This window comes from Pieris napi, chromosome 17 (assembly GCF_905475465.1).
Source record: "Pieris napi chromosome 17, ilPieNapi1.2, whole genome shotgun sequence".
Classification (NCBI taxonomy): Eukaryota; Metazoa; Arthropoda; class Insecta; order Lepidoptera; family Pieridae; genus Pieris; species Pieris napi.
Genome location: NC_062250.1, coordinates 9867395 through 9885243, shown reverse-complemented (window position 1 = coordinate 9885243; position 17849 = coordinate 9867395). Strand labels below are relative to the sequence as shown.

Genomic DNA, 17849 nt, shown 5'->3' with positions numbered 1-17849 from the left:
AGACATGGCAGAAGGCATGAGTCCATAACTCTCCTCTTGAGTCCAATAGGCATGTCACTTTTAAATATTTCTTTGCAACTCCAATATTTATTCCACGTACTTTTAACTCTTCTATCTATTTCTTGATCATTTCTGTCGCTACTGAATCCAATTTGTTTGCCCAAGTAAATATACTTTTCAACATATTCTAACTCGTCATTCCCAATTTTTATCGTAGATCTTATGTAGTTTGTCATGGCTTTGGTTTTTGTTATATTCATTTGCAAACAGCAAACCTACTTGTACGCTAGCCTTGTGTAAGGTTTCTATCATATTTTGTAATTGGTTGCTTGTTTCTGATAGCAATGCTAAGTCGTCTGCAAATCTTAGATGGTTCAAGTAGTTGCCTTGGATGTACAAGCCTTGTTTTTTCCAGTCTAGTTTACTTATGATCGATTCTAATATTGCAATAAAATTTTTTGGGGAGAGTGGGTCACCTTGCCTGACACCTCTACGTACTGGAAAGCTTGGTCCTATGGTTTCTAGCTTCACTCTACTAGTGCTGTTCTCGTATATATGTTTTAGTATAGTTATGTATTTTAAGTCGACATTTTGTGCTTTTAGTGTTTCCCATATACTTTCGTGATAAACAGTATCAAAGGCTTTTTGGTAGTCAATATATGCGATGTACAGGGGTCTTTGTTGCTCTTGATATTTTTCTATTATTATCTCTAATGCATGTATGTGGTCAACAGTAGAGAAGTTTTTCCGAAAACCAGCTTGTTCCTTAGCTTGATGCTGTTCTAAGATTGCGCTTATTCTGTGGTTTATTATTGTAGAGAAGATTTTATATAAACTTGGTAGTAGACTTATAGGCCGATAATTGCCTATATCTTTAGGGTCTCCTTTTTTGTAAAGTAAGATAATATTAGATTCCGACCATTGTGATGGTTATATGGGTTGTTTCCAATATCATATTGAACAATTTTTCCAGTGGAAGAGCCAGTATGATACTTGCTGCTTTGATTGCATCATTTGTAATATTATCTGAGCCTGGGCACTTGTCGGGTTTTTGTTTATTTATAGTGTCTATGATTTCCGTACATTGTATCGGCTCTATGGGACGTTGTATTTCCTCGAATTCCACTTCTTCATTTAGAGACTGACCGCAATCGCTATGTGTGCATGATGCGCTATATAGGTTTTTATAGAAGTCAGTAGCAATGTTAATAATGTCTTTTCGGTTATACGTTACTTTACCAGACTCTTTCAGGCCTTCAATCCACGTTTTCTTTGTTCGCAGCTCTTTATATCCTTTTTTTAATCTTCCTTTTTGTTCTAGATACTTTTTAATTACCTCAGCTTTGTGTTTCTTGTAGTCCATTTTTATATATTTATTTGATAATTTGTATAGAGCCTTCAGTTCGTTTTTCATGGATCGAGTTTTGTTTTTGGTTTTCTGAAGTTCGTGTCTTCTACTTAAAAGTCTTCTTGTACGTTCGGTTAGTATGCTGCGGTCTTTTTTTTGTATGGGTGGATTTATGTACGTCCTGCAGACTTTTTGAAATAGAACTTGTTATTTTATCATAGTATGTTTGAATATATTCAATGATAATTTATTACCTAATTTCGCTTTGGACTTTGTTGTACGCAATTCCCATATAAGAATGACTTGGTGCTGCGACCAAACCATTGTCTTATTTGCACGTAGAGATTTAAATAAAGCTTCTGTAAACTAGTAACATGTTAAAGATTAGATCATTAAAGTGGTCCGTATCAGTTGATGCCGAAAACATACAAATATTTTTTTGGATTAGAAAACTTTGCATTTTCCTCTATTTACAATAGATGAAAAAGATATACATATAGTAAAAACTCGGTTTTGTTTTAAGGATATTCATATTATAACGTATAAAATAAAACACTATTTAATTTTTCAATTATATTATAATATATTATTCAACATTCTACTACAACATTAATAATATTTCGCTACAAGTACTTATATCCCATGTCCAAATTGTGTTACAATTTAAATACGAATACAGATTTTTAACATATCAGTCATTATTAGACTTATATTTACTATGAACAAAGAGAAATCAATAACATTAAATCTAGATTTTCGTCTATCGCAACTAAATAGTCGAAACCGATGGTGATGCCAAGTGAAAAATACAATTCAAACAGTCTACATTTTGAAACAAAATAAAATATTTCATATAATGAGATTAGGCACGTTATGTATTTTTGAAGTTATACTTCTTTAGGCGCGTTATGAAAAATTTATGAGAGTGAAATTTTACGATGCGCGCGCACCGTGGTCCGTGAGACAAAATTATCAGTATGGGCGCCGAGCGTGCGCGAGCGAGATGGGAATAAGACAATCTATAATATAATATGTAATAGAATATGCGTGACGTTAGCAGCTATGCCAAGAATTTTGAATGACCATAATGACATTTGTAGTACCTTTTAAACAAATAAAGGAGTTTTAATTATTTTTTCAAAGAAATTTAGCAATGCTTCTTCACAAAGACCTATTGTTACTTAGTTAAAAGGTTATGAAACATACCTAGTTATTAAATCGAATTAATAATATAATAAAATAATAATTATTATTAATATTAATTAATAATTGAATAATATACTAAATATCAAATATTGTAAAATTATTAACGCTAAATATTTATTATTTAATATTTAAAAAAAAAGGGTGCGTGTACTTATGTACGCGCGTAAGAAGTTATACTTCTTTGGCATTATTAAAAAAGTTTTTAAATGCATGCAAATAATTAATTACAATTAAATAATCAAAGACTGGAAAAGGAGTCATTATAGTCAATAGAGTTCATTTTACATTTAAAAAATTAAATAAAAAAAGATTTATTCTCATTATTATAGATTCTCTTACATTAAGTGTAACATAAATTCTATTAATATTCGAATGTTGTTTTGAAATTATGTCCAATGCCGTAGCATCTTCCGTGGGCAACTTCATTCTGTTAATTTTGTGTCACGGTGAGCTCGCATCGTAAAATTTCACTCTCATCAATTTTTCATAACGCGCCTAAAGAAGTATAACTTCAAGAATAAGGAAAGCCATAGAAGTATGTATAACTTCTTGCGCGCGTACATAAGTACACGCACAATTTTTTTTGTGTTTAACATGAAGACCTGTCTTTCGTCAAACCTACAGAAAAGAAAGCGTTCTTAATCTATTCAAATCGGTCTTACTAAAAATTCAACACTCCACATTAAAGCCATCATACATATTCATGACCCGATTCTCGTAATTAAAATAAAACACAAATAAATAGAAATAAAATACCTGCCACCGTTCAGCTTTGTCTTGTTCTTCAGAAATGTGTTTATACCCTAAAAAAAAAAAACTAAACGTGACGTTCCTAAGTTGGACTTTAAACCAAAAAGCATAATCTCAATCACAAGTTTCTGGACGAAGTCATAATCATACTAAAATGTCAAATTCCAAGAATATAAAAGATAAAAGTGATACTTACTACTTTTTTAAAATCGGCTAATAAGGATCATACTATCTTTCCAACGTTACACAATATAATTTTGCAAGATTAGAAGTTTGCTACCTATTAAATAATGTAAGACAAATTTTCACGGCATTATATGCAGAATATGCATGATTCGATTACCACCATAATATTTTTATTACCATTTTCTTGCAAATAAATTAATATATTGCTTACAAGAATCAAGCCACTAACATATCAGTCCTTTTTTAAACAATTAATTAAATTATAATACAATTATTTTATAAGTTATATGTCGTAAATATGCATTCAATTGCCTGTTCTGGGTCCAAGAAAAATCTTGGTTTCTCATACCTTTCGATTCCATAGTCAGGATTAAGGTTTGGTAAAAGTGTAGTATTTTTACGAGAAACATTTCTTAGGCTCATATTAAAATTCGGTTTTTCGTAAGAAGTAAAAGATCTGTTTAGCGTTTGTGTCAGTTTTGGTTTTGTTGAATTTGCCGCCATTTTCTTCATTCGGCTGGTGCTGTTTTTGATTGCGATCAGTGTTTTATGGTTTTCTGGTATTTGGAGGAACTTTGTTAAATCCTGTGAATATAAATTTTAATTTAACATTTTGCTTATTCAGATATAATTTTGTAATTTGACTATCTTTCTATTAGTATTTTTTTTAGATTCAAACATAAATAACAAACATTCTTCATAGGTAATAGAGGCAGATACATTGATAATTTTGCCTAGCTTCAAAAAACCATTTCGTCTTTGACATACGGAAGTAAAACTTAACACAACTCGACTATGAATGAATCAATTGATATTGACATATGATAATTGAACAATTAAGCACCAAAACGATCTATTCTTTCGCTAGTGGGTAGGTGGTGAACATATATATATATATATATGTATATAATATATTATTATATTACCAGTGTTTGCCAAATTTTTTTTGCCGTGCCCCACCTTAACATTTCGAAAATTCTTATGAAATGTAACATAGACAATTTTTAATATCAATTATATTATTAAAAAATTTTATTGTTCACGTAAGAAACTTAATGATAGGTTTTAGAAAGAAATCTCTAGGACGTAAATTATCACAACAACAATGAAAAACTGAAATTCAAATTCCAAATAATTTTAATAAATTTTCGAATAGCCCCCCTTAACAATGAAATTGCCCCTCTGTGAGGCGTGGCCCCCACGTTAGGACGGACGCACGGACATTTTTAGATTCATATTTTTATAGACATATTTTAATCATTAACTTACCTTCTTTGTAAACTCGTATTTCGAATAGAGCCAAATGTAAGTCGCAAAACGGCAAATCAAATTAGGCTCGATATTGCTGAATCGCAGCATATACTTCAACACCGCTGAAATTCTATCTCGCTATAACAAAAATTAATACGTATTTATTACTTCAATCTTAAATACGATACTGGAACATCCGAAGACAAAAGCGCGGATAGTGAGAAGAAATTTATTACTGTGAGTATTAAGTGCATGCATATCAAGCAAGTTTGACGGAAATTTATAATTGTGTGTAAATGTGTGTACTATATTTGATTTGCGGATAATAAGAGTTAAACGACATTTCTCTACCTTTGATAAGTTAAAGTAATAATAATCAAAAACAAAAATCATTTATTCATGAAGGTGAATAATTAATATAAACACAATCTTTGAGAATTTTGTCGAAGTCTTAACACCATCAGTATATAGTGGTTACCTTGTTAAAGAATTAGCTTAAGTACCCCTTTCAGAAACAGAGAAACAGTGCATTATACAGAAATATGGAAGCTTGAATTTAGCTTTAGAAGTACGGAAAGACAAGATAGTACAGTTAGAATGTGAAGATAAGTTCCCTAGAACTCAACTTCAGTTATCTGCTTGGCAATTGATTGAGGAAAATTACACATTTGATAAGTTAAAGCAATAATAATCAATAACAAAAATCATTTATTCAATGTACACTTATGAACGTCAAAAAAGAAATATACATGAAATGCGTCTAATTTTACATTTACTGCCAGTTCTCAAATCAAGGGCGTAGAACTGGCAATAAACTCTCCGCCACTATATTTGATCGCCAAGTTTTTGTTTTACACAATGTTTGAAAGGAGCTGCAACGATTACCATGTTCCACATGTATCTTAAGTAAAGGCTCCCCTGATGTTAAGTGATACCGCCGCCCATGGACAATCTCAATGCTAGAGGGCTCGCGAGTGCGTCGCCGGCCTTTTAAGAATTGGAACGTTCTTTTCTTGAAAGACCCTAAATAGGATTGGTTCGGAAATACTTCAGTAAATGATTTTTCTGAACTATTGAAATTTTTATTAAATAAATTACCTGATAGGACTTCGGTCCTGTGACGTGGTACCTCGCCAGATTGACAAGAAAGGTAGCTCCAGACATTAGCATTTCGACACTGGAAATGGATCGATTGGTACAAGCCATGAAGTAGAACACACTTTGTATGAGCAAAGAGGCTTTCATGGCGAACGATTCGGGCCACAACACTATGGTAAGCTCTGAAAAAATTCAAAATATATTCGTCAATATATATATAGTTTCATCAATGTTTGTTTCGAAAAGTTCGTGTCTTACTGAAAAGAACTAATAAAAAAAATAAAAATAAATCAATGGCGCTACAACCTTTTTAGGTCTGGGCCTCAGTTTTTTGTATCTGTTTCTTTGGTAATCTAATAGGCAAGTAGGTGATCAGCCTTCTGTGCCTGACGCACGCCGTACGGTGAAGGAAAACGTCGCGACGAAACCGGCTTGTCTTAGACCCAAAAAGATCCAACAGCGTGTGGCACAGAAAGTCGATCACCTATTTTGTGTTTTTTTTTTTTTTTTTTTATATTGCCTATAAAAACAAATGATCACAAAAGAAATACACAAATTCCAACCTAAAAGCCTCAAAGGTAGCGCCAATGGTTTAATCTCTCTATCTATATATATTGTATCACTTTTTAGACCCCAATGCATATAGCTATTAGATTCTTTTATTTCAGAGACTGAGACGAGATATTACCTAAAGTCCTAAATGCTTCTAACACAGCTGTTATGTTGAAGAGATCTGTCCTCAATGTATGGAAGGCCTCTTCGATTCTCTCCGCGAGGGTCCTTTGCGTAGAATGCAGTTTCCCTTCGCGCCATCTTTGACGAATTTCCGCCAAACACTTATCGCTGGTACTGCGGACTTTGTGCCCTTTGTATAAAGCCTATAACAATGTTTGATTAATTAAAAATATATGTATTTTTCAACAGTTTATGCCAAAATCTCACCAGGAAATATTAATTTCACTGAAATCAGTAACTTTTATACAAGAGCGTTCAAGTATTACGTAACGATTTTGAACTACGCGTATTTTTTACACCCTTCATAACAGTCGCGTTGCGAAATTCTTTCACACATTTTTATAACGTTTTTTTACTACTACGTTACATGGGAGGAGGGGGAGGGGAAGGTCAAAAAATTGCGTACGTATTACTTAACGCTCCCAAACGACAGCGTAAGTAAACCTACTCCCTATTCCCTTAACAGGTATTATTGCTAATTTGTCGTAGATAGATAAACTTTAACAAATAATTGTTCATGTATCACACAAAGCAAAAAAAATGGTGTGTGTACTTATGTACGCGCGTAATAAGTTATACTTCTTTGGCTTTCTTTATTTTTTTTAAATATTAAATAATTAATAATAAATATTTAGCGTTAATCATTTAACAATATTTAATATTTAGTATATTATTCAATTATTAATTAATATTAATAATAAGTATTATTTATTATTTTATTATATTATTCATTCAATTTAATAACTACGTATGTTTCATAACCTTTTAACTAAGTATCAATAGGTCTTTGTGAAAAAGCATTGCTAAATTTCTTTGAAAAAAATATTAAAACTCCTTTATTTGTTTCAAAGGTACTACAAATGTCATTATGGTTATTCAAAATTCTTGGCATAGCTGCTTACGTAACGCATATTCTATTTCTTTTTACTTGTAGATTGTCTTATTCCCATCTCGCTCGCGCACGCTCGGCGCCCATACTTATAATTTTGTGTCACGGAGCGCGCGCATCGTAAAATTTCACTCTCATACATTTTTCATAACGCGCCTAAAGAAGTATAACTTCAATAAATTTAGCGGATAAAATCACTTTTAATTATCACGATTTTAAAATATATCTATCGAAAATAATTGTAAAGCTCTGATAAGAGTAATAATATTATGTATGTAAATATCTTACTTGGATTTTAGATGCGGCCCAATGCTTTCTCTGTTCTTCCCTTTCTTTCTTCAAATACTGTCTCTTGTTCTCAAAGTGTTTTCTCACCAAGTACCCTCTCATTTGTGCCTGTATTTTACTAATCAACTCTCGCTTGAATAAAAAGTCCCTACGAATCGGTCTCATTATAATCATTCCTCTCCATAATCTTTGAATCAAAACTACCCTTTGTAAATTTTTTTGATATTTGTTTATCGCAACATATCTTCGCCAATTTTTCTGTATACAAATCGCCGCTTTTTCTTCTTTATTTTGTTGAATTAATTTCCTAGTCATTCTTAGACGATACATACATTGTATTGTTATGACGGCAGTTTTGAATTTTTGATACTTCTTTCTCTCAATAAACCCACGTACGCAAGCTTGTAATATGATAGCATTTGTTTTGAGCTCCAGGAAATGTGCTCTTTGCTTTCGCATAGCAAGAATATTTCTGAATCTTTCCTGTATTATGATGGCCGATTTCTTTTGTATTAGATATTGACTTCTGGCTTTTCTCATAGCCAATAAGCTCCTATACATTCTCTGGACATATACAACCGATGATATTAGTCGCAAATAGTACTGCCTGGTTATTTTTGTTTCGTTATAAGAGCGATAGAACCTTTGAATGTAAATTGTAGCTTCACGGATTTGAATATATTGCTCTCTTTGATTCTTCGTAACAATATAACTCCGGTATGTTGTTTGGATCGTAACACAGGCTTTTTTCTTCTCTTGATACTCCACTTTTATTTTATTACAAGTTTTGCAGTTCCTATACCAATTTTGAATTATTTTAGCGGCGTTTTTCTGTTGCAAATACGCTGTTTGGGCTTGTTTACCTAATCTGTAGGCTCGGTAATGTCTCTGAAGGGTAATAGCTGCATTTTTAAATCTGTTGTATTTTAGTCTTTCAATTTGCATTTTCTTCTGAGCTCTGTACTGTCTCTGTAGCGTTTTAGCCGCTTGAATGAGACGTATGTAGTCGTTTCTTATTTGCTGAGTTTTTCTACAACTTCTATACCAGTTTTGAATGTTCAATGCAGCATTTCTATGTATTAAATATTTCTTACGGGTTTCTTTACCTAACCGATAGGCTCGGAAGTATCTTTGTATCACCAAAGAGGAGCGTTTCATATGATCGAATTTAGATTTCTCAATACACATCGCTTTGTGAGCTTTATAACGTCGTTGTAATGTAATTACAGCTTGATATAAAAGTAAGTATTCCTCTCTAGATTTTTTGCTCAACTTGCAACTTCTATACCAGTTTTGAATGTTCAATGCAGCATTTCTATGTATTAAATATTTCTTACGGGTTTCTTTACCTAACCGATATGCTCGGAAGTATCTTTGTATCACCAAAGAGGAGCGTTTCATATGATCGAATTTAGATTTTTCAATACACATCGCTTTGTGAGCTTTAAAACGTCGTTGTAATGTAATTACAGCTTGATATAAAAGTAAGTATTCCTCTCTAGATTTTTTGCTCAACTTGCAACTTCTATACCAGTCTTGGATTCTTATAGCTGCAATTCTTTGTTTAAGATATGTGGCCCGCGTTTGTATTCCTAGTTTATATGATCTATAGAAATTTTGAATTGAAATACAAGCATTTCTCTGTAAAATATAATTAGATCTTTCTAGATGCATCTTCTTTTGAGCTCTGTATCTGCACTGAACAGTAAGAACTGCTTGCTTCAAACGTATAAATTCCCGCCTAGTTCTCCAGGCCTTGTATTTTGCTTGGATTTTTATTGCAGCATTGCGCTGTTTTATATATGCTTTCCGTGCTTCTTTGCCTAAGCAATTCGCTCGGAAACGTCTTTGAATGATAACACAGGAACGTTTTAATATATCAAATCGAGATTTTTCAGCTTGCATGCGTTTTTGCGCTTTATAGCGTTGCTGAATTATAATAACGGCTTTCCTCAGATCATTGTATTTCGTTCTATACTGTTTCATTAAAAGTTGAGCGCGGTAACGCCTTTGCAAAGTTACCGTTGCCTTTTTAAGTGTTGTGTATTCACGATATAATTTTCGGGTTAGTAAGATGTTTCTATACCGTTTTTGTATAAAAACTGTTTGAGCTCTCAGCTCCAGATATTGTTTTCTTGCTAAATATCTTCGTAGCAGTGTCTGTATTTTGACCGTACAATTAATTATATTTTGATATTTCTTCATGCAAATCCAACGTCTGATTTGCGACTGGATAAGAATCGCCGATTTCTGTCTACGCTCCTCTCTTCTCTGACACAATACCGCTTTTGCTTCTCGAATAAGTTTCATGCTTTGATACCAGGTCTCGATTTTTAATACGCTGCGTTTTATATGCACCAAATATGTTCGGCAAAGCCACATTCGACAGTATTTCTGCAAAATTATCGTGGCGCGAGTAACTTCGTACAGTCTTTGTTCATATCTACGCTTATTCTGTATTTGGCGCCACCAAAACTGAATAATACTTGCTGCATTGTAGTTCTTGTTCATCTCTTCTTCCTCGATTCTTCTTTTTTCCTTAATAACTTCGTATTTCTTCCGCCACCATAACTGTATAACATTGGCAGCTTTTTCAAACAGTGGAGCGCGGAAGACATGAATCAATTGCCACAAAAGTGATAGGGTCTTCTCCCGGTGCCCATCGGCAACATCGGTAGCTGTAATTTCACCTTCAATACTGAAGTTCTCCGCTCTCAAAGCTTTCAAAGCCACTTCGACGTTATGTATTTTCTGGAACCGAGATATAGCTGGGGTCCGTAATTGTTTCATTAAATTATCTTTTAATAAAATAATTTCCGAGACTTTAGTTAGCCTAACGCCATCTCTCAGATCTACGGCAATGTTATTGACGCCATATTTGTATTCATCTAGGTATGTCTGCTTATGAGTTACAACGTAACCAGTTGGACGTAAGTGCTTATTTATATCGCCGATTGCTGCTATCAATTCCCTTGTGAATCTTATCAATATTTCTCTACTTTCTTTGCACAACGCATTGCGTCGGAACAAGCAAGGATCGTGCGATATCAATTTCTTTTCCTTAGCCTTATCCAAGAAGTACACGAGGAGGAAAAACTTCTTCAACAGGGACTTTTTAACAGCGTCCACATACGCAGGATTTTGCATGTTTGGCGCTGATTTAGATTTTTTGTTTTTAATGAGTGGATTCCTAAACATCCTTTGAACTACGAATGTTGTTAATCCCACAATATCACTGTTGGATTTCAATGGCAATATGCAGTTATATATAACTTCTAAGCCTATACGCAGCCAGAGTGGGTTATAGGACAAGATGATTTCCATGATGGTCTTCTGCAGGCCAACGTTGAGGTGTATGCTTCTATCTTCCCTTATGTTAATCAGTTCACGATCGATTTGAAGATCCAACTTTTTTACAACTGCCGTTATCTCTGGCGAATTAAGTAATGTTCTCGCAGACTTTCTTAGACCGTCTAAGCGATGACTGTTGTGATAGGAACTGCACACTTTTTCTTTAGTCGGAGCTGTGGGAACATCAGTTTTGTTTTCAACCCACACCTTGGCAATATCAATTTTCTGTTCAATGTTAGTTTCTAAATCTGGTGGTGTTAGAATATAGTTAAGCCAATCTTTAAAGTCTTTCTCGAACTTTCTAATCAAAGCCTCATCGCAGAAGGGAGTTAAAGAAGAAAAGGGATTTGTCACAAGGGACTGTGAGTACGCATTTGGGAGATAGCTAAGTGATAAATTCTGAACAGTGCTCTGATTGACTGTATTTGAAATAAAAGTGTGATTAATTTTAGAAATCGATTCCCTGGATAGGAGACTGGGTTTTGACTTGACTATAGCTTTCTTTGACCATACTGATGACTTATTCATTGACTTTTCTGGCTTGTTATATGTTCGATTGATGGCAAATGATTCCATGTAAGGATCGTTTCTTTCAAATGTTTCAGACAATTGCATACTTTCCTCGGGAATTGACTGTAAAGGTGGCGAAATAGATCTGGGAGGAGATCTCATCTCCGACCTGAAATCACTGAACAATCTGTTCTCCTGATCTCGAAACAGGGCTTGTCTACACATCCGTGGTTCTATGGCTGTCAAATGGCGTGTGTCAATTTGGTTAATGTTTTGCTCAAGGGGCGATTCCTTTGTAAATGTATCTGTATTCAATTTCTGTTCATCCAAATCATGACTTTCACTATGAAATTTTAAGCAAGATTTCCTTTCAGTAGAAAATCGTTGAGGAAAGAACGACGTATCACTGATGCGCGAGTAGTCAGTATTAATAGAGAAATTGGGGCTGTTCACATCTTTTGGTGATGAAGTTTTAGGAACTTTTTTTTCAATAAATTTAGGCGTTGCAAATTCTGGAATAAACTTAGGTTGGGTATACGACCATCTATTTTCGCCTGCGTTTGATGTTGCTATACATACAATGGAGTGAGCTTCATTCTCTTTATTGGATTCTGAAGGATCCAAGCTGTCGTCATAGTCACTGACAGAATTGATACTACACACTATTTTTGGACCTTGATGCAACTTCTCTACTTTGGATGGAAGACTCTTTAAAGGTGTAAATGTTATATTATCAAACAAATCAGAGATGGAATTGTCCAGGTTCTGTTTATTAGAAGCTTTCAAACTATTGGTTACTTCATTCTTGCTTGGTTTATCATATGTAGTATACAACTCTGCTGGCTGTTTATATTTGTTTGGAAAAATTTCCGAAGTGTTAAAAGACTCTGTATAGTCAGTTTCAAATGGATTTTGCATAGGAGGTGAGTCTCTGAACTCTGCATCATTTTTTGTGACCAGCACTTTATATTTAGTTTGAGTAATGTTGACAGTTTTAATAATTTCACTTGTTTCTTTTTTAATAAGTTGCACTTTTTTCTTGTTTATGTTACCAGGAGACCTCTTTAAAATTTTCTTTTTTATCTTGCCAAGCGATGGTTTAGATTTAGTTTTGATAGGCTGAAATTAAATTGATATGCTTATTGATACATTCTATAAATATACTAGTGGACCTCACAGAGGTTGTCCTGCATGATATTTCAAGCAATTAGTAAAGCAAAGTATGAAAGTACCGACTGCAGCGCCACCTGCTGGGATGATTTGTGAATCTAAACCATTCCCAGATCCCCTTGAACACACACAAAAAATTTCATCAAAATTGGTCCAGTCGTTTGAGAGAAGTTCAGTGACATACACTCACAGAAGAATTATATATATAAAGATATTTCCAATTTCAAAATTATATATGTTACATAAAAGTAAGAAGTTTGTTGATTTTTGTACTATACAGTTCCTACTTAATTCAAATTTTTCATTTTCTGTTATAAACTTTTATGAATAACAAACATTTATTAAACTGATAAGATAGGCCAGTATAAGTAAAAAGTTTTAAAAATTTACCATAATTTGTTATTTCAAGACATTATAATGTGTAAACATACCTATTATGGATAATAAATAAATAAATTACTGATTTGTTTTAAAAAAACTTACCAAAATAGATTTAAGGACTACAACTATATCAAATCGTCCCCTCTTTTCATTAGTAAACCTTAAGGTTTCTCTACACGAAATTACTTCTAATGGTGTCCAGACAAGAGTAAGACAGTAGCATGATTCTGAGTCTAATAATACACGTCCCTCTGGCATATCAACATGTAAACCAGGCAGAGATTTATTTAATGTTATCTGTAATCAATACATATAGGTCTTAAAGTAATAAGAAGCTTTCTAAATAATTAAATTGGACATTTTGTCTTGGGTTCAGTCAACTTAATGACTATACTCCATAGACCATGAAACTGAACTGAACTGGTCACTTGCTCATGGCATGGCATATGGCAAAGGAAAATTTAATAAAGAAGCTAGCAATATTTAGCAAATGAATGTAATATAAAGTATATATAAACATGTACTAATTGGGCCTGGGTGAAGACAAGAGGATGAAGTTAATTATTAAACAAATACATTTATAATCAAGAATCATTAACATATTATTGTCATGAAAAAGTGAATAGGCAACATTGATAATTCTCTGGCGCTGAATTAGCTAATATTCGAAACATTCGTTTGCCATATCAAGAATTTTGTTTTCATTGTTACTTAAAAGTTCAAAAACATCACAAACTTGATATCATATATGAAATAAATAGAAGTACATACCACTTGGTGTTCTTTTGAAGGATTAAACAATTCTAAATATCTTTCGCATGACGTCCCGACCACCACATTCTCGAAAAGAAGTGTAGGTGGTCTGGTAAACGGAGCCAAAGTGAGTCGCGGGCATTCTTCCTTGGGCGACGCTTGAGGTTCAACTTTAGGTTTTCGAGCTTTTCTTATACGTTCGGGAGTATTTTCAATCTATAATCAACAAATGGTAGATACTAGATATAACATTTAAACATGGAAGATTTACAGTTCCATTTTCATAACCAGGTTTACACACCTGAAAAAACATTTTATAGTTAGGAATGCAACATTTATAAACACTCCTATTCACAAAATACTATGTTATAAAATTATTTCTAATTAAAATGGTTTGGACTAAATTAAAACTTAAAAATTGAGTCTCCTGTACTCCCAATTCGTTACTGTTAACGAATTTCGTAATTTCAAATTGTAACCGAAATACGAACTACGAGTTACGACTGGCCTGAGGGGCCACAGAATAATATTAAGTGTAAGATAAATCGCCAGCGACAACGAACATATTTTTGACAGATAAGAAACATTTTTTTTCTAAAAAATGCTGTGCAACTTTTAAAGAATAACCGTAAAATTCCTTTATATATTTACTCGTATAAAAATATAATATAATAGTAATATGAATAAATTAGACAACATTTGTAGAGTATTTAAATAATAAACATAGTAGGGTAAACATGAACCTATACTTACTATAATTATTTGTGTGAATGTGTGTGTGTTTGGTAATTTCACATTTTGAAACGTTACATTAGAATTTTCGATTAATATTAAAAATGTTTTGCACAAGAAATTCAGTTCTACGATATCACTGACATATGATCGAAACGTAGTCACTATTTTTTCTGTAACTTGACAATTGTCACTTTAGTCTTGATTTTTCGTCAATCGTCAATCTAAGCGAGATCCGAATTCTGAAATTTTCGTCGAAAAAATTATTTTCATTAACATTTGCAGAATTTCAGGGCTTTTATTGCCGTGTAAATTTCACTTTGAAATTTAACTTCTTCTGTCATCTGTGGTAGGTAATGTTTAACTCAATTGAAATCAACCTTTAAACTATTTTACTTGAAAATCTTACATACTTCTCAATTTTAGATATTTTCGTCAGAACCATGGCCGATTCAAATGCAAATGATAATACTACTTGTGTAGTATGTTTTAAAACTGTTGAATATTTCTCTATTGGAGAGTGTGATCATCCCGTATGCTTCGAGTGTTCAACCCGTATGAGAGTGCTGTGTTTGCAAAATGAATGCCCAATCTGTCGTCAAGATCTTGCGAAGGTTAGTCCAATTTGTTAAATCCATTAGAAAATATAGCCTAAGTTAAAGCTTGCTTTCTTATCATTCCTATAAAATATATCTTAATATTATAAGAAAGAAACCACACTGGTTAAAATTTCCAGCGTCCAGTTTTTCTCAACACCGATCTGTACCAAACTTATTTCCTTCTTCCCTTTATTAAAACAATAGTTTTTTGCTTCAAATTTTTTTACTTCTTTGAAATTAGTGTTTAACCCAGCAATGCCCAGTTTCTTTTTAAATTATTATTTTTGTATTTGATGCAATAACCTCACTTAAAATAACATTAATAAAGAGAAAAACAAGTTGTTTTAAAAAAAAAGTAGTTTATTTTGCGAAAAATTAAACGTGTCCATATGGACACGCTAAGCGTTAAGGTGTACAAATTAAATTATATCTTCACTAATTTAAATAACAAATAGAAAAACAAAAAAACAAGAGAGGACTTAGTTGTTTTTGTGGTAATCCCTAAATTAGTCGACGCAAAGGCAAACAGTACATTTGCAGCAAGCTTTTCGAACTGCAGAAGATTTAGTCTTGCAGTACGGACTCACACATCTCCTCTTTTTTCTGTTTTAGTAACAAAATGTTTCATTTTGTCAAAGCGCGAAGTGTTCGCTATCGCTGAACTAGAAGTACTAGATCTCCCTAGCCCTTTGGGCATAGAGTTATATTTGCTCTAATAATGTAACACAATCTCCCTTCTGAAATCAAGCTGTGCCACTTTAGCACCTGCTTTCCATTGTAGTTGCCAAGCGTTGTGAATGCAAGTACCCAGCCTCCAGCTGAATAGGGCCCAATACCATTTTTTGCTTCTAATGTGTATTCGATACATATTTATATTCTCGTCAAAACGATCGACGCCTCCCATGAACCGATTATATTTACCAAAAAGATGAGGACGTGGGACCTGTAGGTACATTCGTTTATCTTTCTGTGAATAACGCTTCACAGTACTTATGGGTACCCCCAGATTACTAGAAGCAATAAACACTATACGCCATCTTCTTTGCTTATCGCTGACTCATAATACTCTCATTTCTCTTTTTTATTTGCTTGTTTGTGGTGAGCTTCGGGCATTTTCTCAAACGATTTTCACGTACGGAACTTGTCGCGCCATAGCCATAGCTTTATCGAAGATAACTGATCAACTTCAGACTTGTGAAGAGGCATTCAAAATATCACTCAATGTTCTTTGGTTTTTGAATATTCCATAATCCTATATCCTACCTGATAAGAAGAAAGCGGAAGCAAAGTAATGTCAGCTCATTCAAGTGCTTAGCGTGTCCATATGGACACGCGAACAAATTTGTTCTAAAAGTCGATTGAAACAATGTTTTCACTTAGGTTATCATTTCAAACGTCAGATAACACTATTGACCACAATCCTATGCAAAAAGCAGTTAGCGTTTAAAATAATTTATAAGAAAAATTACTTACTTTCCACTGCCATCCATGTTTTTTCCAAAGATCAAAATCAAACTAAAACTAGAACCTTATTTTACACTCAATACTCACTCGGGCTAAAAATAAATGTAATTTGATACTTTGATAGTAGTTACATGGCATTACCAAAATAAGAAAACAGTTAGTCTGACTACAGTCATCGCTTAAATTTTCTACTTACTGCGTGTCCATATGGACACGCTGGGCATTGCTGGGTTAAATGTCTATTCCATTTTTAGCTTAATTTTTTGTATAAATGTAAATATTGAATTAGCCATAATTTGAGGAAATAATTCAATATATTGTTTATATTTTCAGGTCATTTTTACTGACACCGTCAAGCTCTTTAAAGAAGTCTGCAACAAGGTGTTTATAGATAGACTCTTTGAAAGACAGTTTAAAATAGGCTTTTGTAGTGAAGAGATAAAGAAAGCTTATGAAGAATTACTGGAGAATAATTGTAAGCTCTGTGACAATGTGCACTTCCGCACTTTCAATATGCTGAGTGATCATATGCGAAAGGTGCATGAAAGATATTTCTGTGACCTCTGTGTAAAACATTTGAGGGTAAGTTGGCATGTTCTAATTTAGGTAATTTGACTTGTGTGATACTATTATTTAATTTATTTAAATTTGATATTACTGAATCATCATTAGTTACAATTTACAGATTTTTACAAGCGAAAGAAAGTGCTACACTCGTCAGGAGTTAGCCCACCACAGACGGAAAGGAGATGTCGATGACACCTCTCATAGGTAAAAATATATTCTTTTATAGTTGACATGTACTTTAATGTATATAGTTTACTTTAAGGCTGGTGTCCTATCTTATAATCCTAATAATGACTGCTATGAAAACTTTACAAGTACTTGCTTAGAAATTGTGTTGAATTAGAGTTTCACATCTGCTATAAATGATTTTACCAAGAACTGAATCTACAGATGCATGGCGGCTATCAATGTTCTAATATTAATATAATTATATTATAGAGGCCACCCACTTTGTGAATTCTGTGAGGAGCGGTTTATGGATGCGGATGAATTATATCGTCATTTGCGTAAAGAGCATCTTTATTGTCATCTCTGTGATGTCGATGGACGTAATCTATACTATGCGTCACAT

General features: G+C 33.2%; 2 protein-coding genes across 4 annotated transcripts in view; one reads left to right on the top strand and one right to left on the bottom strand.

The window, feature by feature from the left end:
- Positions 1–2967: 2967 nt before the first annotated feature.
- Positions 2968–14424, bottom strand: LOC125057905 (protein abnormal spindle). 2 transcript variants are annotated; one of them, XM_047661860.1, is made up of 9 exons: positions 14218–14424; positions 13935–14132; positions 13266–13460; positions 9283–12731; positions 7752–9039; positions 6528–6717; positions 5840–6021; positions 4760–4879; positions 2968–4075 (listed from the first exon to the last, which is right to left on the bottom strand). In XM_047661860.1, the coding sequence occupies exons 1-9, from the start codon at positions 14227–14229 to the stop codon at positions 3767–3769; spliced, it is 5943 nt and encodes a 1980-aa protein (XP_047517816.1). In that variant the 5' UTR covers positions 14230–14424; the 3' UTR covers positions 2968–3766. The 2 variants fall into 2 exon arrangements, with proteins under 2 accessions (XP_047517816.1, XP_047517815.1); XM_047661859.1 differs by having other exon boundaries at positions 7752–12731.
- Positions 14425–14813: 389 nt separating this feature from the next.
- The window catches only part of LOC125057906 (E3 ubiquitin-protein ligase ZNF598), a 10895-nt gene continuing 7859 nt past the window's right edge, over positions 14814–17849 (top strand). Inside the window, exons 1-5 of one of the 2 annotated variants that reach the window (XM_047661862.1) lie at positions 14814–14997; positions 15075–15262; positions 17045–17293; positions 17397–17482; positions 17717–17828. In XM_047661862.1, the coding sequence (XP_047517818.1) occupies positions 15092–15262; positions 17045–17293; positions 17397–17482; positions 17717–17828 (618 nt within the window). In that variant the 5' untranslated portion in view covers positions 14814–14997; positions 15075–15091. Of the gene's footprint in view, positions 14998–15074; positions 15263–17044; positions 17294–17396; positions 17483–17716; positions 17848–17849 lie in introns of both variants that reach the window. The other variant, XM_047661861.1, reaches the window with a different exon arrangement.